Source organism: Cornus florida, unplaced genomic scaffold (assembly GCF_030987335.1).
Source record: "Cornus florida cultivar Cherokee Brave unplaced genomic scaffold, ASM3098733v1 CherokeeBrave_3.0.0_Hap2_Chr03, whole genome shotgun sequence".
Taxonomy (NCBI): domain Eukaryota; kingdom Viridiplantae; phylum Streptophyta; class Magnoliopsida; order Cornales; family Cornaceae; genus Cornus; species Cornus florida.
In genome coordinates this window covers 64,073,475-64,101,207 of record NW_026775573.1, presented here as the reverse complement: position 1 = coordinate 64,101,207, position 27,733 = coordinate 64,073,475, and the positions used below count along the sequence as shown (strand labels likewise).

Here is a 27,733-nt window from a genome sequence, read left to right as displayed (position 1 = left end):
TAGTTTAGTAATTTTAAGTCAATAAAACAACTTGAGTGGTGGTTGGGCCACACCAAAAATTCTGAAAATGTTACACGATGGGTTTGGAAAGGCATGGGCACAGCAGATATTGGAGCAAAACTCGCCCGGTTTAGAAGTGAACCACAAGATCATAAGCCCCGTTCGGTTAGCCTCAAATGGGCCAAGTGGAAAACTGTTGAATCAGCCAATCACTTCGGCGTAGAGTCCATTGAGCTCCACACGTCTCAGGCCCCCATCACACTGAAGTGTGAACGAGACTTCACCATCTCGAAGCTTACTCGTCTCCAAGGCCGCATCTCTACGGCTCATGGCTCGGGGACTTCCCTAGGTCGGAGCCCGCTTGTGAGGAATCACAACCCAACTAGTTCGTCCTGAATCAATGCGTGGCTGCTAACAACACTGTCTGTGCTGGTGGCATGACCTCTCAAAGTCTGTTCTCGCTTCAAAATGGTGATAGTAAGGAGTTTGAAACTCTTGAAAAAGACCATGGTTGACTAGCATCACTAAAAAAAAAAATGATTATCACTGGAGGAGGAGAAAAAAAAAAAGTGCGTGGAAAAAAAAAGAGAGAAAAAAAAAATGGAAGGAAAAAAATGCTTTAAAAAAAATGAAGGAAAAAAAATTCGTGAAAAAAAAAAAAGGGAAAGCAAAAAAAAAAAAATTCGTGAAAAAGGGGAAAAAAAAAAAAAAAAAAAAAAGAAGGAAAGGAAAAAAATTCGTGAGGTTGTAATCTGACAAGTCAGAGAATATTGAAATTGATATCAAACTCAATAATATTGGGAATATATATAGGCAACAAAATACCTCCTATTTGTATTAAGATTTGTATAATTCAATTCAAATAAGAAAGTAAAATTCCAATCCAAAGTTGGATAGAAAAGCAAAAGAGGAAATCTTACAATCCAAAGATGGATAAAAAAATAAATAAATAAATAAAATAAAATAAAATAAGAAGAAGAAGAAGAAAAGGAAAGTTGGATACATTTGAAAAAGAAGACAAGTCCTGTCAAACTTGGGACTCCAAGTGGGGGTAATTTGTAAACACTAAAATTTTAGTGGGCTTTGGTTTTGACCAATGGACCCACTAAATATGGGCCTAATATTTAATTAAGTTATTTAATTAGCTCAGCCCAGATGGTTAAATAAACTGATAATTATTCCTAATAAAATATATTTGGAATAATTATTTTTAAGGATAATTATCATAATATAATCGGCTCAGCCCAGTTATGATTATTTTTTTATCAAGGAGGACACGTGTCATCATCCTATTAACCTAAGAAGCCTATAAATAGAAGGAGGGGACAAAAATTCAAAGTCCAGAAATCCAGGAAGGCGAAGAACACCAAGATGTATTGTTCAACAAATGACATAAATTCATAATTCAAAAGTCTAGAAATTCAGATACAAATTCAGAGTACGAATCAGAAATCCAAAGAGCAAACCTGAAGGCGAAGAACAACAAGCACATCCAAAGTCTTGCTGTTCTTCATCAAATTCAACAAATCATCTTTGAAAACGAAGAATAACAAGCACATCGAATCTTGTTATTCTTCTTCCAAATTCCACGGTAATCAACAATAAGCACAGCTAAAGACGTAACGTTCTTCATCCAAATTTCACGGTGATTCAAGATCAAGCTCGTGCAGCCCTTGGATCTAACCAATCAAAAAGGAGATCGAATCAGAGGACCTTATTATTTGAAATATTATTACAGAGGATTGTACTTTATCTTTATAAATTAATAAAATATTCTATTTGCTCCCAATTTTGTTTTTATTGCAGACTACAAAATTTGTGTTTACAGATATAAAAAGAGTTTTTAAAAGAAAATATTCTATTTACTCTAACACATATTTCCTATTTATTATGAATTTTTTTAATAAAAGAAAATATAATTAAACAATATTATATTTAAAGAAAATAAAATGATTTCTATAAAATCTACCACAAATTAGCAGGTTTATTTTCTATAAAACTCTATCACATTATATATTTATTATGAGTTTTTTTAATAAAGTATATCTAATTAGATAAAAATATATTTAAAGAAAAAAATAATAATTTCTATAAAACTCTACCACAAATTAGCTATTTTATTTTCTATAAAACGCTATCACAAATAACTTGTATTTATCTATCTATTATGAATATATTTACCGATAATAAAATAATTTCTATAAAACTTTACCACAAATTACATATTTTATTTTTTTTAAAACTCTATCACATATAACAGGTATTTATATATTTATTAGGAGTTTTTTTAATAAAAGGAAATCTAATTAGACAAGGATATATTTAAATAAAATAAAATAAATTTTTAAAAGAGTTTATATAAAACTCTAACCCAAATTACTGATTTATCAATTTATTATTAGTTTTTTAATTAAAGAAAATATAATTAGACAAGAATTATTAATATAAAAAATATTTATTAATTGATGTAAAAAATAAAATAATTTTTCTAAGACTCTAACACAAATTACAGTTTTTTAATAAAAGAAAATCTAATTAGACAATGATATATATATTTAAAGAAAATAAACAATTTTTATGAAATTCTGCCACAAATTACCTATTTTATTTTTAATAAAACTCTATCACATTAAATAATGATATATTAAAAGAGTTTCTATAAAACATTAATACAAATTACCTAAACTCTACCACAAATTAATTATTTTATTTTCTCTATAACATATAACCTGTATTTATTTATTTATTATGAATTTTTTTTTAAGAAAAGGAAATCTAATTAGACAAGGATATATTTAAAGAAAATAAAATAATTTTAGTAATTATTTTTTAATATAAAAATATTTATTAATTAATTTTAAAATAGAACTTTATCACATATAACCTCTGTATTTATCTATTTATTATTAGTTTTTTAATAAAAGAAAATCTAATTAGACAATGATATATATAAATAAAATAAAATAATTTCTATAAAATAATTAAAATATATATAAAAATAAAAATTCGATAAGTTACAAAACATTTATCACGTGCATTACACGTGCCTTTTACGAGTATATATCTATACTATTATTAAATGTGCAAAGTGTTTCAGTGTTTCAGTATTTCAATATTTCAGTATTTATTTATTAATTGATATAAATTCTATAACACTCAAAATTGCCTAATAAAATTAAAATTAATTTAAATTAACAAAATATAAAAAGAGTTTAATTCAAATTACAAAGTCCCATATTGGTTTTAAGTAAAAAGAATTACATGAAAGTCTCTTATAAAACTATATAGTTAAAGAAATAATAATCACACCTTCTCGCCCTTTTGGCTAAGATCAAGTTTAGTACTAAACTTTTTTGGGTCGACCTTTTGGCTAACCTTTCTTGCTCTTTGGCTAAGATCAAGTGTAGTATTACTTTCTCGGCCTTTGTGCAAAGAGTTTCAGTATTTATTTATTAATTGATATAAATTATATAAAACTCAAAATTACCTAATAAAATTCAAATTAATAAAATATAAAAAAAGTTTAATTCACAATAAAGAGCTCTCAATATAAATTCTATAAAACTCAAAATTATCTAATAAAATTAAAATTCAATCTATAATCAATTGTGTTTGACCAAATGGTCCATATATTAAATTATTTGTCAATTTTCATATTTTTAATTTAATAAAATCCTTAATGTAAATGAGTCGTGAGTTTATTGCTGTAAGCCACACTAAAAATTTATTTATATAAAAAATATTTATTAATTAATATAAAAAGAGTTTTTGTCTATACTATTATTAGATGTGTAAAGAGTTTTAGTATTTAAGTATTTATTTATTTATATAAAAAAATATTTAAAACAATAAAATCAATGTAATAAAACTTATATTAACCTATTTATCTATTTATTATTAAGAATTTTTTAATAAAAGAAAATCTAATTAGACCATAATTATTAATATAAAAATATTTATTAATTGATATATAAAATAAAATAATTTTTCTAAAACTCTACCATAAATTAGCTTTTATTATGAGTTTCTTAGTAAAATTAAATCTAATTAGACAAGGATATATTTAAAGAAAATAAAATAATTTCTAAAAAACTCTATCACAAATTACCTATTTTATTTTCAATAAAACTATATCACACCATACAAAGATATATTAAAAGAGTTTTTATAAAACTCTAATACAAATTACCTATTTATATATTTATTATGAGTTTTTTTAAAAAGAAAATCAAATTAGACAAGTATTGTTAATATAAAAAAATTATTTATTAATTGATATAAAAAGAGGTTTTAAAAGAGTTTCTATAAAACTCTAACACAAATTACCTATTTATTCATTTATTATGAGTTTTTTTTTAATAAAAGTAAATTTAATTAAACAAGAATTATTAAATAAAAAATATTTATTAATTGAAAATTACATAATAAAATCATGCAAAATGTTTCAGTATTTCAGTATTTATTTATTTCTACAAAAAAAAAAATTTATTAATTGATATAAAAATAGTTTTTGCAAAAATAGTTTCTATAAAATTCTAAAAATTACCTAATCAAATCAATCACATTCTATATAAAACTCTAATTTTTAGTTCAATATAAAAAGAATAGTTTTTTTTTTGGATAATTATCACAATATAACCGGTCCTGCCCAGTTATGATTATATAATTATCAGAAAAAGACACATGTCATCATCCTATTAATCCAAGAAGCCTATAAATAGAGGCATGGAGGAAGGAAGAAGGGGTACATCTAGAAATTGAGAATTCAAAAAATTCAGAATTTCAGAGTAAACTACAGAAACTCTGCCAAAGAGTTTCAGTATTTATTTATTTATATAAAAAAATATTTATTAATTGATATAAAAAGAGTTTTTATCGATACTATTATTAGATGTGCAAATATTTATTAATTACAAATTATTTATTAATATAAAAAAATTATTTATTAATTGATATAAAAAGATGTTTTAAAAGAGTTTATTTAAAACCCTAACACAAATTACTTATTTATATATTTATTATGAGTTTTTTAATAACAGCAAATCCAATTAGACAAGAATTATTAAAATAAAAAATATTTATTAATTAAAAATTACCTAATAAAATAATGCAACGTGTTTCTGTATTTTAGTATTTATTTATTTATATAAAAAAATATTTATTCATTAATATGAAAATAATTTCTATAAAAATAGTTTGTATAAAATTCTAAAAATTACCTAATAAAATCAACCACATTCTATATAAAACTCTTATTTTTAGTTCAATATAAAAAGAATAGTTATTTTTTATGGATAATTATCACAATATAACCGGCCAGCCAGTTATGATTAAGTAATTATCAGAAAAGGGGTACAGAAATTGAAAATTCTAGAAATTCAGAATTCTAGAGTAAAATACAGAAACTCTGCCAAAAAATTTCAGTTTAAAGAGTTTCAGTATTTAAGTATTTATTTATTTATATAAAAAAAAATTTGAAAAACTAAAATCAAAATAATAAAATTTAAATTAACCTATTTATCTATTTATTATTATGAATTTTTTAATAAAAGAAAATCTAATTAGACAATAATTATTAATATAAAAAAATATTTATTAATTGATATATAAAACAAAATAATTTTTCTAAAACTCTACCACAAATTAGCTTTTATTATGAGTTTCTTAATAAAATTAAATCTAATTAGACAAGGATATATTTGAATAAAATAAAATAATTTCTATAAAACTCTATCACAAATTACCTATTTTATTTTCAATAAAACTCTATCATACTAGACAAATATCTATTTAAAGAGTTTTTATAAAACTCTAACACAAATTACCTATTTATCTATTTATTATGAGTTTTTTAATAAAAGGAAATCTAATTAGACAAGTACTATTAATAATAAAAATTATTTATGAATTGATATAAAAAGAGGTTTTAAAAGAGTTTCTATAAATCTCTAACATAAATTACCTATTTATTTATTTATTATAAGTTTTTTTTTAATAAAAGTAAATCTAATTAAACAAGAATTATTAAAATAAAAAATATTTATTAATTGCAAAATTACCTAATAATATCAATCACACTCTATATAAAGCTCTTATTTTTAGTTCAATATAAAAAGAATAGTTATTTTTTATGGATAATTATCACAATATAACCGGCCAGCCCAGTTATAATGATGTCATTATCAGAAAAGGATACATGTCATAATCCTATTAATTCAAGAAGTTTATAAATAGAAGCATGGAGGAAGGAAGAAGGGGTACATAAATTGAGAATTGTAGAAATCTAGAATTATAGAGTAAAGTAGAGAATATAAACACTAAAATCTACATAATAAAGAGTTTCTATAAAATTTTAACACAAATTACTTATTTATCTATTTATTGTGAGTTTTTTAATAAAAGGAAATCTAATTAGACAAGTATTACTAATATAAAAAATTATTTATTAATTGATATAAAAAGAGGTTCAAAAGAGTTTCTATAAAAAATTCAAACACAAATTACCAATTTATCTATTTATTATGATTTTTTTTAATAAAAGTACATCTAATTAGACAAGAATTATTAAAATAAAAATATTTATTAATTGATATAAAAAGAATTTTTAAAAGAGTTTATATTAAACTCTAACATAAATTACCTATTTATTTATTTATTATAAGATTTTTAATAAAAGAAATTCTAATTAGAGAAGAATTATTAATAGAAAAAATATTTTTTAATTGATATAAAAAATAAAATAATTTTTCTAAAACTCTATCACAAACTACCTTTTATTAGGAGTCTTTTTTTTTTTTTAAAAAAAAAAAAATAAAAGCTAATCTAATTTGACAAGAATTATTAAAATTTAAAAATATTTATTAATTGGTATAAAAATAGTTTTTAAAAGAATTTCTTTTAAACTTTAACACAAATTACCTATTTATTTATTATAAGTTTTCTAATAAAAGAAAATTTAATTAGAATAGAAAAACTGTACCACAAATTGCCTATTTTATTTTCAATAAAATTATAATACATTAGACAAAGATATATTTTAAAATTTTCTATAAAAACTCTAATACAAATTACCTATTTATCCATTTCTTTTGAGTTTTTTAATAAAAGAAAATCTAATTAGACAAGTATTGTTAATATAAAAAATTATTTATTAATTGATATAAAAGAGGTTTTAAAAGAGTTTCTATAAAATTCTAACACAAATTACCTATTTATTTATTTATTAAAATCTAATTAGACAAGAATTATTAATGTAAAAAAAATATTTATTAATTGATATAAAAATAGTTTTTAAAAGAGAATCTATAAAATTCTAACACATATTATCTATTTATCTATTTGTTATGAGTTTTTTTGAATAAAAGAAAATATAATTAAACAAGAATATATTTAAATAAAATAAAATAATTTTTATAAAATCTACCACAAATTGGCTATTTTATTTTTTATAAACCTCTATCACATTATCTACAAAACATTCGACACGTGCATCACACTTACCTTTTTCCAGTATATATATATATATATATATATATATATATATATATATATGTATATAAAGGGTTATTTACAAGGGTGCACAGGTGTGTGAAACTTTATTAGTATAATTTAAAGTTAGTTTTATTATTTCTTTATAGGTTTATTAGTTGCGGGCCTGATACAGGGCTCAAATCCCCTGCTGTGAGTTACCCTACGGTTCCCTGCTGTGAGTTGCTTAATGCCGTGTTTGGCTTGGCACAAGAAAAAGAAGTCCACAAACGGCACAGTAACTTAACGTGCCAACTGTAAAGCCAATAAAAAAAAAAAGAAAAAAGAAAAAAGAGGGAAAGTTGAAATAAGCTGCCGCCCCCGCCCTTCTGCAGTTTCACTTTCCCCTTCTTTCCTTTTGCTTTTGTTATTTCCCTCCTTCCTTTTTTATTTTAATCTAAACCCTTATTCCTCTCTCTTTGTTCCATCAAAAAAACATATTGCTTTTGAATTTCTTTTTTATTGGAAATTCTAATTCCTCTCTCCTCTATTCTTACTTTTTTATCATCTTTTTTGAATCAAAACCCAGATTGCAGCGTGCTGATTTCTCAATGCAATGTCAACTATTCATCTACAGGAAGGAAATCTACAATGGACCTGATGTGGTATCTATAATTGACCTAATTAATGCTTGATTGTTGGTAAGTCTTATTAATATTGTGCATTTAATATATTGTTCATTTACAGTGAAATTTTTGTTTTGAACGGAACAATGTAGATAATTTATGATTCTTTCATTTGTCATCGATCTGTCATTGTAATGAATGTAAAATCTTCCATAATTGATTTTTAGAATTGAATTGGCTTCAGTAAGTATGAATGTGTTATCAAAAAAATTGGTATTAAATGCATGCGGCAACCAAATCGGGCTGGAAACGAAAAAAAGAAAAAATGCATAAAGGAGACGGCTCCACCCAAAGTGGAGCCGCCTCCACTACCAAGTAGAGCTGGCTCCACTTTGTAATTGAGCCTGCTCTATTTAGAGAAGGCTCTAAATCACCTAGAGCATACTCCAATAAATATTGGAGCCTACTCTAGGTGATTTATTAGACATTTCAAAGGTTAATATTTGATATTTTTGAGAAAAAAAAAATTGCCGAAGTTTAACAAATAGGAACTTTGATCACCTTCACCATCAAAATAAGTTATTGACACAGTTCAGTAAAACTAATTTCACACCTCTGTAAAACTAATTTGACACCTAAATTTAACATTTTTTAATTCTTTCATTTGTCATCTGTTAGTGTAAATTATGATATTTTTCTACTTGAAATTGACAATGGTTAAGTGTTCTAGCATATTTGAAATGTTGGATAATTGTAGAATTTTTTTTCTATAATCTTCTCTAGTGAATGTAAAATCTTACATAATTGTTTTTTTTAACTGAGTTGGCTTCATTAGGTACCAATTTGTTATCCAAATATTTTTTCTTCTCATGTATGCGGCAATTACACATTTCACAGGTTATTATGTGACATTTATGAGAAAAAATACATTGTGAAGTTTAATAAGTAGGGACACTGATTACCTTTACCATCAAAATAAGCTATTTACACAGTTCTACTAAACTAATTTCACACCTCTGCAAAACTAATATCACACCTAAATTTAACATTTTTTAATTCTTTCATTTGTTATCTGTTAGTGTAAATTATGATTTTTTTTTATTTGAAATTGACATTGGTTAAGCATTCTAGCGTATTTGAAATCTTGGATAATTGTAAGATTTTCTTCAATAATCTTCAATAACCATTCTAGTGAATGTAAAATCTTCCGAAATTGTTTTTTTTTTTTTAACGGAGTTAGCTTTATTACGTACCAATGTGTTATCCAAATATTTTGTCTTCTAATGTATGCGGTAATTACATATTTCACAGGTTATTATGTCACATTTCTGAGAAAAAATACATTGTGAAGTTTAATAAGTAGGGACACTGATCACCTTCACCATCAAAATAAGCTATTCACACAGTTCTACAAAACTAATTTCACACCTCTACAAAACTAATTTCACACCTAAATTTAACATTTTTTAATTCTTTCATTTGTCATCCGTTAGTGTAAATTATAATATTTATTTACTTGAAATTGACATTGGTTAAGCATTATAGTGTATTTGAAATATTGGATAATTGTACGATTTTCTTCTATAATCTTCAATAACCATTCTAGTGAATGTAAAATCTTCCATAATTATTTTTCTTTAACTGAGTTGGCTTCATTAGGAACCAATGTGTTATCCAAATATTTTGTCTTTTCATGTATGCGGCAATTACGCATTTCATAGGTTATTATGTAATATTTATGAGGAAAAAAACATTGTGAAGTTTAATAAGTAAGGACACTGATCACCTTCACCATCAAAATAAGCTATTCACACAGTTCTGTAAAACTAATTTCACACCTCTGCAAAACTAATTTCACACCTAAATTTAACATTTTTTAATTCTTTCATTTGTCATCTGTTAGTGTAAATTATGATATTTTATTACTTGAAATTGACATTGGTTAAGCATTCTAGCATATTTAAAATCTTCGATAATTGTAGGATTTTCTTCTATAATCTTCAATAACCATTCTAGTGAATGTAAAATCTTGCATAATTAATTTTTTTTTAACTGAGTTGGCTTCATTAGGTACTAATGTGTTATCCAAATATTTTGTCTTCTCATGGATGCGGCAATTACACATTTCACAGGTCATTATATCACATTTCTGAGAAAAAATACATTGTGAAGTTTAATAAGTAGGGACACTGATTACCTTTACCATCAAAATAAACTATTTACACAGCTCTGCAAAACTAATTTCACACCTAAATTTAACATTTTTTAATTCTTTCATTTGTCATCCGTTAGTGTAAATTATGAATTTTATTTCTTGAAATTGACAATAGTTAAGCATTCTAGCGTATTTGAAATCTTGGTTAATTGTACGATTTTCTTCTATAATCTTCAATAACCATTGTAGTGAATGTAAAATCTTCTATAATTGTTTTTTTTTAACTGAGTTGGCTTCATTAGATACCAATGAGTTATCCAAATATTTTGTCTTCTCATGTATGCGGCAATTACACATTTCACATGTTATTATGTCACATTTATGAGAAAAAATACATTGTGAAGTTTAATAAGTAGGGACACTGATCACCTTCACCATAAAAATAAGCTATTCACATAGTTCTGTAAAACTAATTTCACACCTCTGCAAAACTAATTTCACACCTAAATTTAACATTTTTTAATTCTTTCATTTGTCATCCGTTAGTGTAAATTATGATTCTTTTTACATGAAATTGGCATTGGTTAAGCATTCTAGCGTATTTGAAATCTTGGATAATTCTACGATTTTCTTCTATAATATACAATAACCATTCTAGTGAATGTAAAATCTTCCATAAATTTTTTTTTTTTAACTGAGTTGGCTTCATTAGATAAGAATGTGTTATCCAAATATTTTGTCATCTCATGTATGCGGCAATTACACATTTCACAGGTTAGTATGTCACATTTTTGAGAAAAAATACATTGTGAAGTTTAATAAGTAGGGACACTGATCACCTTTACCATCAAAATAAACTATTTACACAGCTCTGCAAAACTAATTTCACACCTAAATTTAACATTTTTTAATTCTTTCATTTGTCATCCGTTAGTGTAAATTATGAATTTTTTTTCTTGAAATTGACAATAGTTAAGCATTCTAGCGTATTTGAAATCTTGGTTAATTGTATGATTTTCTTCTATAATCTTCAATAACCATTGTAGTGAATGTAAAATCTTCCATAATTGCTTTTTTTTAACTCAGTTGGCTTCATTAGATACCAATGTGTTATCCAAATATTTTGTCTTCTCATGTATGCGGCAATTACACATTTCACATGTTATTATGTCACATGTGTGAGAAAAAATACATTGTGAAGTTTAATAAGTAGGGACACTGATCACCTTCACCATCAATATAAGCTATTCACACAGTTTTGTAAAACTAATTTCACACCTCTGCAAAACTAATTTCATACCTAAATTTAACATTTTTTAATTCTTTCATTTGTCATCCGTTAGTGTAAATTATGATTCTTTTTACTTGAAATTGGCATTGGTTAAGAATTCTAGCGTATTTGAAATTTTGGATAATTCTACGATTTTCTTCTATAATATACAATAACCATTCTAGTGAACGTAAAATTTTCAATAAATTTTTTTTTTTTTTTTTTTAACTGAGTTGGTTTCATTAGATACCAATGTGTTATCCAAATATTTTGTCCTCTCATGTATGCGGCAATTACACATTTCACAGGTTATTATGTCACATTTATGAGAAAAAATACATTGTGAAGTTTAATAAGTAAGGACAATGATCACCTTCACCATCAAAATAAGCTATTCACACAGTTCTGTAAAACAAATTTCACACCTCTGTAAAACTAATTTCACACCTAAATTTAACAGTTTTTAATTCTTTCATTTGTCATCCGTTAGTGTAAATTATGAATTTTTTTACTTAAAATTGGCATTGGTTAAGCATTCTAGCGTACTTAAAATCTTGGTTAATTGTAGGATTTTCTTCTATAATCTTCAATAACCATTGTAGTGAATGTAAAATCTTCCATAATTGTTTTTTTTTACTGAGTAGGCTTCATTAGATACCAATGTGTTATCCAAATATTTTGTCTTCTCATGTATGCCGCAATTACACATTTCATAGGTTATTATGTCATATTTATGAGAAAAAATACATTCTGAAGTTTAATAAGTAGGGACACTGATCACCTTCACCATCAAAATAAGCTATTCACACAGTTCTGTAAAACTAATTTCACACCTCTGCAAAACTAATTTCACACCTAAATTTAACATTTTTTAATTCTTTCATTTGTCATCCGTTAGTGTAAATTATGATTCTTTTTACTTGAAATTGGCATTGGTTAAGCATTCTAGCGTATTTGAAATCTTAGATAATTCTAGGATTTTCTTCTATAATCTTCAATAACCATTCTAGTGAATGTAAAATCTTACATAATTGTTTTTTTTTTTAACTGAGTTGCCTTCATTAGATACTAATGTGTTATCCAAATATTTTGTCCTCTCATGTATGCGGCAATTACACATTTCACAGGTTATTATGTCACATTTATGAGAAAAAATATATTGTGAAGTTTAATAAGTTGGGACACTGATCACCTTCACCATCAAAATAAGCTATTCATACAGTTCTGTAAAACTAATTTCACACCTCTGCAAAACTAATTTCACACCTAAATTTAACATTTTTTAATTCTTTCATTTGTCATCCGTTAGTGTAAATTATGATTCTTTTTACTTGAAATTGGCATTGGTTAAGCATTCTAGCGTATTTGAAATCTTGAATAATTCTACGATTTTCTTCTATAATCTTCAATAACCATTCTAGTGAATGTAAAATCTTCTATAATTTTTTTTTTTTGTTTTTTAACTGAGTTGCCTTCATTAGATACCAATGTGTTATCCAAATATTTTGTCCTCTCATGTATGCAGCAATTACACATTTCACAGGTTATTATGTCACATTTATGAGAAAAAATACGTTGTGAAGTTTAATAAGTAGGGACACTGATCACCTTCACCATCAAAATAAGCTATTCACACAGTTCGGTAAAACTAATTTTACACCTCTGCAAAACTAATTTCACACCTAAATTTAACATTTTTTGATTCTTTCATTTGTCATCCGTTAGTGTAAATTATGAATTTTTTTACTTAAAATTGGCATTGGTTAAGCATTCTAGCATATTTAAAATCTTGGTTAATTGTAGGATTTTCTTCTATAATCTTCAATAACCATTGTAGTGAATGTAAAATCTTCCATAATTGTTTTTTTTTTAACTGAGTTGGCTTCATTAGATACCAATGTGTTATCCAAATATTTTGTCTTCTCATGTATGCAGCAATTACACATTTCACAGGTTATTATGTCACATTTATGAGAAAAAATACATTGTGAAGTTTAATAAGTAGGGACACTGATCACCTTCACCATCAAAATAAGTTATTCACACAGTTCTGTAAAACTAATTTCACACCTCTGCAAAACTAATTTCACACCTAAATTTAACATTTTTTAATTCTTTCATTTGTCATCCGTTAGTGTAAATTATGATTCTTTTTACTTGAAATTGGCATTGGTTAAGCATTCTAGCGTATTTGAAATCTTAGATAATTCTAGGATTTTCTTCTATAATCTTCAATAACCATTCTAGTGAATGTAAAATCTTACATAATTGTTTTTTTTTTTAACTGAGTTGCCTTCATTAGATACTAATGTGTTATCCAAATATTTTGTCCTCTCATGTATGCGGCAATTACACATTTCACAGGTTATTATGTCACATTTGTGAGAAAAAATATATTGTGAAGTTTAATAAGTTGGGACACTGATCACCTTCGCCATCAAAATAAGCTATTCATACACCTCTGCAAAACTAATTTCACACCTCTGCAAAACTAATTTCACACCTAAATTTAACATTTTGTAATTCTTTCACTTGTCATCCGTTAGTGTAAATTATGATTCTTTTTACTTGAAATTGACATTGGTTAAGCATTCTAGCGTATTTTAAATCTTGAATAATTCTACGATTTTCTTCTATAATCTTTAATAACCATTCTAGTGAATGCAAAATCTTCTATAATTTTTTTTTTAACTGAGTTGGGTTCATTAGATACCAATGTGTTATCCAAATATTTTGTCCTCTCATGTATGCGGCAATTACACATTTCACAGGTTATTATGTCACATTTATGAGAAAAAATACATTGTGAAGTTTAATAAGTAGGGACACTGATCACCTTTACCATCAAAATAAAGTATTCACACTGTTCTGTAAAACTAATTTCACACCTCTGCAAAACTAATTGCACACCTAAATTTAACATTTTTTAATTCTTTCATTTTTCATCCGTTAGTGTAAATTATGAATTTTTTTACTTAAAATTGGCATTGGTTAAGCATTCTAGCATATTTAAAATCTTGGTTAATTGTAGGATTTTCTTCTATAATCTTCAATAACCATTGTAGTGAATGTAAAATCTTCCATAATTGTTTTTTTTTAACTGAGTTGGCTTCATTAGATACCAATGTGTTATCCAAATATTTTGTCTTCTCATGTATGCAGCAATTACATATTTCACAGGTTATTATGTCACATTTATGAGAAAAAATGCATTGTGAAGTTCAAAAAGTAGGGACACTGATCACCTTCACCATCAAAATAAGCTATTCACACAGTTCTGTAAAACTAATTTCACACCTCTGCAAAACTAATTTCACACCTAAATTTAACATTTTTTAATTCTTTCATTTGTCATCCGTTAGTGTAAATTATGATTCTTTTTACTTGAAATTGGTATTGGTTAAGCATTCTAGCGTATTTGAAATCTTGAATAATTCTAGGATTTTATTCTATAATCTTCAATAACCATTCTAGTGAAGGTAAAATCTTACATAATTGTTTTTTTTTTTAACTGAGTTGCCTTCATTAGATACCAATGTGTTATCCAAATATTTTGTCCTCTCATGTATGCGGCAATTACACATTTCACAGGTTATTATGTCACATTTATGAGAAAAAATATATTGTGAAGTTTAATAAGTAGGGACACTGATCACCTTCACCATCAAAATAAGCTATTCACACAGTTATGTAAAACTAATTTCACACCTCTGCAAAACTAATTTCACACCTAAATTTAACATTTTTTAATTCTTTCATTTGTCATCCGTTAGTGTAAATTATGATTTTTATTACTTGAAATTGGCATTGGTTAAGCATTCTAGCGTATTTGAAATCTTGGATAATTCTAGGATTTTTTTCTATAATCTTCAATAACCATTCTAGTGAATGTAAAATCTTCCATAATTGTTTTTTTTTAACTGAGTTGGCTTCATTAGATACCAATGCGTTATCCAAATATTTTGTCTTCTCATGTATGCCGCAATTACACATTTCACTTTTTTTTATGTCACATTTATGAGAAAAAATACATTGTGAAGTTTAATAAGTAGGGACACTGATCACATTCACCATCAAAATAAGCTATTCACACAGTTCTGTAAAACTAATTTCACACCTCTGCAAAACTAATTTCACACTTAAATTTAACATTTTTTAATTCTTTCATTTGTTATCCGTTAGTGTAAATTATGATTCTTTTTACTTGAAATTGGCATTGGTTAAGCATTCTAGCGTATTTGAAATCTTAGATAATTATAGAATTTTCTTCTATAATCTTCAATAACCATTCTAGTGAATGTAAAATCTTCCACAATTGTTTTTTTTTTTTTTTAATTGAGTTGGCTTCATTAAATACCAATGCGTTATCCAAATATTTTGTCTTCTCATGTATGCGGCAATTACACATTTCATAGGTTATTATGTCACATTGCTGACAAAAAATACATTGTGAAGTTTAATAAGTAGGGACACTGATCACCTTCACCACCAAAATATGCTATTTACACTGTTCTGTAAAATTAATTTCACACCTCTGCAAAACTAATTTCACACCTAAATTTAACATTTTTTAATTCTTTCATTTGTCATCCGTTAGTGTAAATTATGATTCTTTTTACTTGAAATTGGCATTGGTTAAGCATTCTAGTGTATTTGAAATATTGGATAATTCTAGGATTTTCTTCTATAATCTTCAATAACCATTCTAGTGAATGTAAAATCTTCCATAATTGTTTTTTTTTTAACTGAGTTGGCTTCATTAGATACCAATGTGTTATCCAAATATTTTGTCCTCTCATGTATGCGGCAATTACACATTTCACAGGTTATTATGTCACATTTATGAGAAAAAATACATTGTGAAGTTTAATAAGTAAGGACACTGATCACCTTCACCATCAAAATAAGCTATTCACACAGTTCTGTAAAACTAATTTCACACCTCTGCAAAACTAATTTCACACCTAAATTTAACATTTTTTAATTCTTTCATTTGTCATCCGTTAGTGTAAATTATGAATTTTTTTACTTAAAATTGGCATTGGTTAAGCATTCTAGCGTATTTAAAATATTGGTTAATTGTAGGATTTTCTTCTATAATCTTCAATAACCATTGTAGTGAATGTAAAATCTTCCGTAATTGTTTTTTTTTACTGAGTTGGCTTCATTAGATACAAATGTGTTATCCAAATATTTTGTCTTCTCATGTATGCCGCAATTACACATTTCACAGGTTATTATGTCACATTTATGAGAAAAAATACATTGTGAAGTTTAATAAGTAGGGACACTGATCACCTTCACCATCAAAATAAGCTATTCACACAGTTCTGTAAAACTAATTTCACACCTCTGCAAAACTAATTTCACACCTAAATTTAACATTTTTTAATTCTTTCATTTGTCATCCGTTAGTGTAAATTATGGTTCTTTTTACTTGAAATTGGCATTGGTTAAGCATTCTAGCGTATTTGAAATCTTAGATAATTCTAGGATTTTCTTCTATAATCTTCAATAACCATTCTAGTGAAGGTAAAATCTTACATAATTGTTTTTTTTTTTAACTGAGTTGCCTTCATTAGATACTAATGTATAATCCAAATATTTTGTCTTCTCATGTATGCGGCAATTACACATTTCACAGGTTATTATGTCACATTTATGAGAAAAAATATATTGTGAAGTTTAATAAGTTGGGACACTGATCACCTTCACCATCAAAATAAGCTATTCATACAGTTCTGTAAAACTAATTTCACACCTCTGCAAAACTAATTTCACACCTAAATTTAACATTTTTTAATTCTTTCATTTGTCATCCGTTAGTGTAAATTATGATTCTTTTTACTTGAAATTGGCATTGGTTAAGCATTCTAGCGTATTTGAAATCTTGCATAATTCTACGATTTTCTTCTATAATCTTCAATAACCATTCTAGTGAATGTAAAATCTTCTATAATTTTTTTTTTTTTTTTTTTTTTTTTAACTGAGTTGGCTTCATTAGATACCAATGTGTTATCCAAATATTTTGTCCTCTCATGTAAGCGGCAATTACACATTTCACAGGTTATTATGTCACATTTATGAGAAAAAATACATTGTGAAGTTTAATAAGTAGGGACACTGATCACCTTCACCATCAAAATAAGCTATTCACACAGTTCTGTAAAACTAAATTCACACCTCTGCAAAACTAATTTCACACCTAAATTTAACATTTTTTAATTCTTTCATTTGTCATCCGTTAGTGTAAATTATGATTCTTTTTACTTGAAATTGGCATTGGTTAAGCATTCTAGCGTATTTGAAATCTTGCATAATTCTACGATTTTCTTCTATAATCTTCAATAACCATTCTAGTGAATGTAAAATCTTCTATAATTTTTTTTTTTTTTTTTTTTTTTTTAACTGAGTTGGCTTCATTAGATACCAATGTGTTATCCAAATATTTTGTCCTCTCATGTAAGCGGCAATTACACATTTCACAGGTTATTATGTCACATTTATGAGAAAAAATACATTGTGAAGTTTAATAAGTAGGGACACTGATCACCTTCACCATCAAAATAAGCTATTCACACAGTTCTGTAAAACTAAATTCACACCTCTGCAAAACTAATTTCACACCTAAATTTAACATTTTTTAATTCTTTCATTTGTCATCCGTTAGTGTAAATTATGAATTTTTTTACTTAAAATTGGCATTTGTTAAGCATTCTAGCGTATTTAAAATCTTGGTTAATTGTAGGATTTTCTTCTATAATCTTCAATAACCATTGTAGTGAATGTAAAATCTTCCATAATTGTTTTTTTTTAACTGAGTTGGCTTCATTAGATACCAAAGTGTTATCCAAATATTTTGTCTTCTCATGTATGCAGCAATTACACATTTCACAGGTTATTATGTCACATTTATGAGAAAAAATACATTGTGAAGTTTAATAAGTAGGGACACTGATCACCTTCGCCATCAAAATAAGCTATTCACACAGTTCTGTAAAACTAATTTCACACCTCTGCAAACTAATTTCACACCTAAATTTAACATTTTTTAATTCTTTAATTTGTCATCCGTTAGTGTAAATTATGATTCTTTTTACTTGAAATTGGCATTGGTTAAGCATTCTAGCGTATTTGAAATCTTAGATAATTCTAGGTTTTTCTTCTATAATCTTCAATAACCATTCTAGTGAATGTAAAATCTTACATAATTATATTTTTTTTTAACTGAGTTGCCTTCATTAGATACTAATGTGTTATCCAAATATTTTGTCCTCTCATGTATGCGGCAATTACACATTTCACAGGTTATTATGCCACATTTATGAGAAAAAATATATTGTGAAGTTTAATAAGTTGGGACACTGATCACCTTCACCATCAAAATAAGCTATTCATACAGTTCTGTAAAACTAATTTCACACCTCTGCAAAACTAATTTCACACCTAAATTTAACATTTTTTAATTCTTTCATTTGTCATCCGTTAGTGTAAATTATGATTCTTTTTACTTGAAATTGGCAGTGGTTAAGCATTCTAGCATATTTGAAATCTTGGATAATTCTACGATTTTCTTCAATAATCTTCAATAACCATTCTAGTGAATGTAAAATCTTCTATAATTTTTTTTTTTTTTAACTGAGTTGGCTTCATTAGATACCAATGTGTTATCCAAATATTTTATCCTCTCATGTATGCGGCATTTACACATTTCACAGGTTATTATGTCACATTTATGTGAAAAAATACATTGTGAAGTTTAATAGGTAGGGACACTGATCACCTTCACCATCAAAATAAGCTATTCACACAGTTCTGTAAAACTAATTTCACACCTCTGCAAAACTAATTTCACACCTAAATTTAACATTTTTTAATTCTTTCATTTGTCATCCGTTAGTGTAAATTAGGAATTTTTTTACTTAAAATTGGCATTGGTTAAGCATTCTAGCATATTTAAAATCTTGGTTAATTGTAGAATTTTCTTCTATAATCTTCAATAACCATTGTAGTGAATGTAAAATCTTCCATAATTATTATTTTTTAACTGAGTTGGCTTCATTAGATACCAATGTGTTATCCAAATATTTTGTCTTCTCATGTATGCAGCAATTACACATTTCACAGGTTATTATGTCACATTTATGAGAAAAAATACATTGTGAAGTTTAAAAAGTAGGGACACTGAACACCTTCACCATCAAAATAAGCTATTCACACAGTTCTGTAAAACTAATTTCACACCTCTGCAAAACTAATTTCACACCTAAATTTAACATTTTTTAATTCTTTTATTTGTCATCCGTTAGTGTAAATTATGATTCTTTTTACTTGAAATTGGTATTGGTTAAGCATTCTAGCGTATTTGAAATCTTGAATAATTCTAGGATTTTCTTCTATAATCTTCAATAACCATTCTAGTGAAGGTAAAATCTTACATAATTGTTTTTTTTTTAACTGAGTTGCCTTCATTAGATACCAATGTGTTATCCAAATATTTTGTCCTCTCATGTATGCGGCAATTACACATTTCACAGGTTATTATGTCACATTTATGAGAAAAAATATATTGTGAAGTTTAATAAGTAGGGACACTGATCACCTTCACCATCAAAATAAGCTATTCACACAGTTCTGTAAAACTAATTTCACACCTCTGCAAAACTAATTTCACACCTAAATTTAACATTTTTTAATTCTTTCATTTGTCATCCGTTAGTGTAAATTATGATTTTTGTTACTTGAAATTGGCATTGGTTAAGTATTCTAGCGTATTTGAAATCTTGGATAATTCTAGGATTTTTTTCTATAATCTTCAATAACCATTCTAGTGAATGTAAAATCTTCCATAATTGTTTTTTTTTTTTTTAACTCAGTTGGCTTCATTAGATACCAATGCGTTATCCAAATATTTTGTCTTCTCATGTATGCGGCAATTACACATTTCACTTTTTTTTATGTCACATTTATGAGAAAAAATACATTGTGAAGTTTAATAAGTAGGGACACTGATCACATTCACCATCAAAATAAGCTATTCACACAGTTCTGTAAAACTAATTTCACACCTAAATTTAACATTTTTTAATTCTTTCATTTGTCATCCGTTAGTGTAAATTATGATTCTTTTTACTTGAAATTGGCATTGGTTAAGCATTCCAGCGTATTTGAAATCTTGGATAATTCTAGGATTTTCTTCTATAATTTTCAATAACCATTCTTGTGAATGTAAAATCTTCCATAATTGTTTTTTTTTTAATTGAGTTGGCTTCATTAAATACCAATGCGTTATCCAAATATTTTGTCTTCTCATGTATGCGGCAATTACACATTTCACAGGTTATTATGTCACATTGCTAAGAAAAAATACATTGTGAAGTTTAATAAGTAGGGACACTGATCACCTTCACCATCAAAATATGCTATTTACACAGTTCTGTAAAATTAATTTCACACCTCTGCAAAACTAATTTCACACCTAAATTTAACATTTTTTAATTCTTTCATTTGTCATCCGTTAGTGTAAATTATGATTCTTTTTACTTGAAATTGGCATTGGTTAAGCATTCTAGTGTATTTGAAATATTGGATAATTCTAGGATTTTCTTTTATAATCTTCAATAACCATTCTAGTGAATGTAAAATCTTCCATAATTGTTTTTTTTTTTAACTGAGTTGGCTTCATTAGATACCAATGTGTTATCCAAATATTTTTTCCTCTCATGTATGCGGCAATTACACATTTCACAGGTTATTATGTCACATTTATGAGAAAAAATACATTGTGAAGTTTAATAAGTAAGGACACTGATCACAATACATTGTGAAGTTTAATAAGTAAGGACACTGATCACCTTCACCATCAAAATAAGCTATTCACACAGTTCTGTAAAACTAATTTCACACCTCTGCAAAACTAATTTCACACCTAAATTTAACATTTTTTAATTCTTTCATTTGTCATCCGTTAGTTCAAATTATTAATTTTTTTACTTGAAATTGGCATTGGTTAAGCATTCTAGCGTATTTGAAATCTTGGTTAATTGTAGGATTTTCTTCTATAATCTTCAATAACCATTCTAGTGAATGTAAAATCTTCCCTAATTATTTTTTTTTTTAACTGAGTTGCCTTCATTAGATACCAATGTGTTATCCAAATATTTTGTCTTCTCATATATGCGGCAATTACACATTTCACATGTTATTATGTCACATTTATGAGAAAAAATTCATGATGAAGTTTAATAAGTAGGGACACTGATCACCTTCACCATCAAAATAAGCAATTAACACAGTTCTGCAAACTAATTTCACACCTCTGCAAAACTAATTTCACACCTAAAGTTAAATTTTTTTAATTATTTCATTTGTCATCAGTTCATTTAAATTATGATATTTTTGTTACTTGAAATTGACTTTGGTTAAGCATTCTAGTGTATCTGAAATCTTGGATAATTGTACGATTTTTTAGCCCTTTTCATTAGTTCGGTAAATATTTAGTATATATATATTTTTTGTCACAAGTTATAGAAACTGACTTTAACGTTTTGATGGACCTTTTGCTTATTGTAGCATTCATACTGAAGTTATCCCAATGGCTAATGACTTAACTATTAATGATGTGAGAACAAGCGTTCCAATCGTTGCCGAAATCAATATTTCTGAAAACTTAGTAGCAGAAGTTGTCAATCCCATTGACATAGAATTCACACCAAAATTGAACATGTAGTTTGACACTGAGGATGAAGCATACGACTTTTATAATGCCTATGGGGGTAAAGTTGGATTCAGTATTCGTAAGGATTATGCAAATAAAAGCCGTAAGATAGGAAATATTACAACAAGCAAGTTTGTGTGTTCCAAACAAGGTTTTAGGGTGAAGGACAAGAGGGATATCCATACAAGAAAGCCCAGGGCAGAAACTCGAACCGGTTGTGGTGCACTAATGCAAATTAGATATGATCGCAAGAAGGGAAAGTATGTTGTATATAATTTTGTCGAATCTCACAATCATCCTATGATAATTGAAGAATGCACACATATGATGCCATCACAACGAAGAATAAGTGTTGCCCAAGCAATTGATGTGGAATTGGCCTGCCAATCTGGAGTTCCACTCGGTAATGCATTTGAGTTAATGAGCAGGCAGGCTGGTGGAGGCAATCAATTGGCTACACCAAAGTTGATCAACAAAATTTTTTAAGGACAAGAAGACAGAGTGAGTTAGAATACGGAGAGAAGACATGGCTGATGAATTATTTCAAAATTCAATCTTGTGAGAATCCTTCATTTGTTCACACCGTACAGTTGGATAGCGATGAAATGATAACTAATATCTTCTGAGCAGATTCAAGAATGATAATTAACTATGGGCATTTTGGAGACGTCGTCACATTCGACACGACATACAAGCTCGTCCAAAGCAATCGTCCTTTTGCGGCTTTTCTTGGTTTGAATCATCATCGGGAGACAGCTGTCTTTGGATTAGCATTGATGTATGACGAGACTGCCAATTCCTTTGCGTGGCTGTTTGATGCATTCTTGAATGCAATGTCAGGTAAGTAGTCTAAATGTAAATTTTTTTTTCTTTTTGCAATTATTAAAGGCTGAAGTTGATTATGCCCTTTTTTAACCCTTCCTTTTTTTCTTTTTTCTTTTTTTTTTTTTTTTTTTTTTATATATATACTTTTTCAGTATGATTCTGATTTTTATGTAAATTACTTGTGGTTACTTGAGTGAGTTTATTGTTTGTACCTTGTAGCTCACCAGTAACTTAATCATATTTGAAGTCTACTACACTACCTGGAGATGTTAGAATCTTTGCTTCCCAAGGGTAGTAGCAACAGTCATTTATTCCTTCCAAATACCTGTATATGTTTTCCTGAATACAAATACTAAATAATGCATTGACAATACTCGTGTATAAAATACTAACTTTTTCTTGTGTACGTACATGTCCATTATGTGCACTCTCGGGTTGAGTTTGAGTCATATTTTAAAAAACAAGCAGAGAAGAATAATGAGATGAAGGTGGAAATGTAAAGAATGTGGATTGTGTGAGGTCAAAGATTGGAAGAGTGCATTTGGTTAAAAAAAAAAATGAATTGGTTTAAGATTCCATGTAGGTTAAAATTATAATTTAATTATCTGTGTTGCACCTACTTAATTAGAAGTTAATTATCAAGGAGAGAACAATGAATAATCTCTGTTTTTCTGTTTCTATATCATGGAAAAGAAAAACAAAAATAGTTGCAACATTTTATTGTACTCATTTTGTCAAATGTCAAGGGTAAAATAAGAATTCTAACTCCTCTATTCTTTTTGTTCACATCTTTTACACTAAAAGGATTTAGCTCAAATTTTAACTCTTTATGTCTTAAAAATTTTTTATATCTCTTTAATAATAATAATAACAACACAAGGTGTTGTGGGAGATGTAAAGAATGTGGATTGTGGGACTTACCTAAATAAAGTCCTTTTATTTTTATTTCTCTTTTCATCTCATTATTCTTCTCTGCTTGTTTTTTAAAATATAACTCAAACTCAACCCGAGAGTGCACATAATGGACATGTATGTATACAAGAAAAAGTTAGTACTTTATACACCAGTATTGTCAATGCATTATTCAGTATTTGTATTCAGGAAAACATATACAGGTATTTGGAAGGAATAAATGACTGCTGCTACTACCCTTAGGAAGCAAAGATTCTAACATCTCCAGGCAGTGTAGTAGACTTCAAATATGATTAAGTTACTGGTGAGCTACAAGGTACAAACAATAAACTCACTCAAGTAACCACAAGTAATTTACATAAAAATCATAATCATACTGAAAAAGTATATATATAAAAAAAAAGAAAAAAAGAAAAAAAAAGGAAGGGTTAAAAAAGGGCATGATCAACTTCAGCCTTTAATAATTGAACATGGCCGTTATTTTTTACCTTTTTTATGTGAATTACTTTTTCAAATGAAGATATTTTATTGGGCCATAATGTTCTTGCCTTCAAATTTTCAATACTGTTAAAAATTTTAGTGATGATGTATGATAAGATTGCCTATTCATTTACATGCCTTTTTTTATATATTCTTGAATGTGATGTTAGGTAAAGCACCACAAACGATTCTTACTGACCAAGATGGTGCAATGGCAAAGGCGTTGGCACAAGTTATGCCGAGGACAAGACATTTACTTTGCACGTGGCACATCATGGCAAATGCACAGAAGCATGTAGGCACCATTTTTAAGAATGATGAAGGGATTAAAAGTGTGCTGAGTCAATTCATGTACTGTTATGATGATGAGGATGATTTTTGTATACAATGGGATGTAATGTTAAGGGACTACAATGTTGTTGGTAACACATGGTTAAACAATTTGTTTGGTTTAAGAGAAAAATGGGGTTATCCATTTGTTAAACATTGGTTTACCGCTGGAATGCGGACAACGCAGCTGAGTGAAAGTTTAAATAGCTGCTTGAAAGAGTACTTAACCAGGAAAATGAGTATTCCAGATTTCTTCATGCACCTTGACAGGCTATTGTCAGACAAACGGTACAAGGAATATCAAGCTGAGTATGGTTTACTCAGTAAACTACCTAGACTTAAAAAAAATTGTCCCATTCTAAAACAAGTGGGCAATATGTACACATTGAAGATTTTTGAACTTTTCCAGGACCAATTCATAGAAGCTTGTGTGGTTGGTACTGTGGAAGGAAGAAGTTTTGATGAAAATGGATTACGTGTTTCTAGAGTATCTGTTCATGATGGCAGTATGGATCGGACTATGACAAGGTGGGATGATGGCTTTCTAACTTGTTCATGCGAGAAATATGCAATGGAAGGTATTTTGTGCAGCCATGTACTTAAAGTACTGAAAGACGACACTCAGTATTTCAAAGAATTACCTTCTATGTATATACTAAAAAGGTGGACGAGAAAAGCTAGGGATAACAGCGTACAAGACATCTGTGGATGTGAAGTTATTGCTGATCCTAAACTTGAAGTACGCAGAAGGTATAGGATGTTATGTCATTTTTTTTATAGAAATCAGCTCATTTGCATCCAAGAAAGAAGAGGTATTCAATAATTTGATGCTAAAGGGGATGAAATGGAAAAGGAAACACATTAATGTTGAAAGGCAATGTTTCGATGTTGAACAAAAGGCAACCAATTCAGCTTTTTCAACTGAAAGAAGTAATAATCATGAACATAATGAAAGTATCATTGGGCAAGCCGTGACCAGAAGTAATGCCAAGGGTATAAAGAATAAAGAAACAGGTGGTAAGGGACCAAGGCGCAGGAAGAAGAATAAGTTTGAACAATATATGCAGAGAAAAAAAAACTATGCGAAACGAAAGGTTAATTTAATTTATTTTTCTATTATTTGATAATTTAATTTTCCAGTATATGTCATTAACATTTTGATATTAGCAATGTCATAATTTTGTTTTTACAATGAATAAATCTATTATTTTATAGAAATCAAATGGCAACAACAGTGTTAGTGCAGGTGTAGGTGGTAGTAGTACCGTGCCACCTATTACATATGTACGTCTGAATGTGAGTTTTCTCCTTTCCTTAAATGAAAACATTGATTTTTTATTTTTTATATATTATTATAATTTTTAGTATTATAATCTCTTAATTAAGAATGTTTATATTGAAATAAGGGTTGTGACATTCCTAGTGACGCCACTTGGATTTACGAAGATCATCACCCATGTGCACGTTTACATTCGGAAACAAATATCGACCAAATGACATATTGCCCTACCACTAACTTCAGTCATCCCAGGACTCCACCAACTGAACAGGTATAAACAAACTTTTATTTTGAACTAGGTATATAAAAATTAATGAACATTATTTTATACTTTTGAAATCCATTTGCATACTGAACATTGAGAATATATTGGCAGGGGACTCCATTTGTTTCGTATCATGAATGCCGATTCTCAGATTGTCATGTAAGTTTATCTCTTATAAAATTTATGCTTCTGCAATATATTCTAAACATGTATGTTTTAACTTTGCATTAATTAACGTATGTACAAACATTGTTTTTGTATGATCTATTTTAAGGATGTTGATCACACCAGTGGTGACCGTAATTTGATGCCAATGTTGGAGGAGACAACATCCGAGATCAATCTTCCAGCTCGGCAAAATTTGTTTTGAGTTAAGAAATTCTGTACAAATTGATGGTGTATAGGTATACTATGGTTGATGGATGATAACAGAATATGGTGGCATAAAAAATATATCCCTTTTTGAGTAAAGATTTGTAAATGTATGGATAACTTGTTCACTTTTGTTTTTTGGGTTTTGTATATATGGAAAATGAAATGGATTTTTATTCAGGCCTATTTATGTCAATTGAAATATGTATGTGTACATATATTGTTTAGTCCATTTTGTTTGTGATTTGGGACAGGTTGAAACCATTAATTTCAAGGTGATATGGTTCCGTGAATGGCATCTGGCTATTTTCTCCAATGATGGCGATACTTAATTGCCTCTTGCATATGGCGATTTTATGTTAGACAGTGTTAATTAGATTATCCATCCCAAAAATTCCATTTTGTTACTTCAAAAGTTAAATACAACATCACACTACATACATCACATTACATACATACATATATATCACATTACATACAGAAAACAACATCAACGGTTATCATCAGTTGACTATGACTTTTTCTCCAATGATGCCAGACACCATCAATATGTGGAGATCGCAATGGCAAAGATTACATTTTATTTTCTCCTCATTTATTCGCTCGACCATCCACCATTTGATGTGAACCATGTCACCTTCATAGTTCGGTGGTCCATAATCTTCCTCACAACAAGCAGGAATGTTATGAAATAACCCATTTGACCACCCTCTTTTCACTATTGAAATCATTTGTTCTCTCCGATGTTTTATGATCAGTTTATTTGTTATGTCTGTGTTCATGTTCGAAAGTTGTTGAATACCATTTACTTTATCAGCATCATTGCCATATATTAATGCAATGGCTAAAGCAAACTTACAACCAGTATGCTGAAGATATGCACCTTTGGTTAGAATACTTAGGCCATCTGCCCGATTTTGATGCAAGAAAAATAGCTCCTACATCCAACATAAAGTTATTAAAAATAAACCCGATTAAATTACTTTCACAATTTAGTAAAGTGAGTGCAAGCAACGTACCACTCCGGAGACAAAC

The 27,733-nt window shown here is 27.7% G+C and overlaps 1 protein-coding gene across 1 annotated transcript; it reads left to right on the top strand.

The window, feature by feature from the left end:
• The first annotated feature begins 93 nt into the window (after positions 1–93).
• On the top strand, positions 94–26,696 carry LOC132301686 (protein FAR1-RELATED SEQUENCE 5-like). The gene is made up of 9 exons (XM_059798923.1): positions 94–363; positions 22,248–22,677; positions 22,866–23,075; positions 24,623–25,532; positions 25,636–25,876; positions 25,998–26,078; positions 26,189–26,332; positions 26,438–26,485; positions 26,601–26,696. The coding sequence occupies exons 1-9, from the start codon at positions 94–96 to the stop codon at positions 26,694–26,696; spliced, it is 2,430 nt and encodes an 809-aa protein (XP_059654906.1).
• Positions 26,697–27,733: the final 1,037 nt, after the last annotated feature.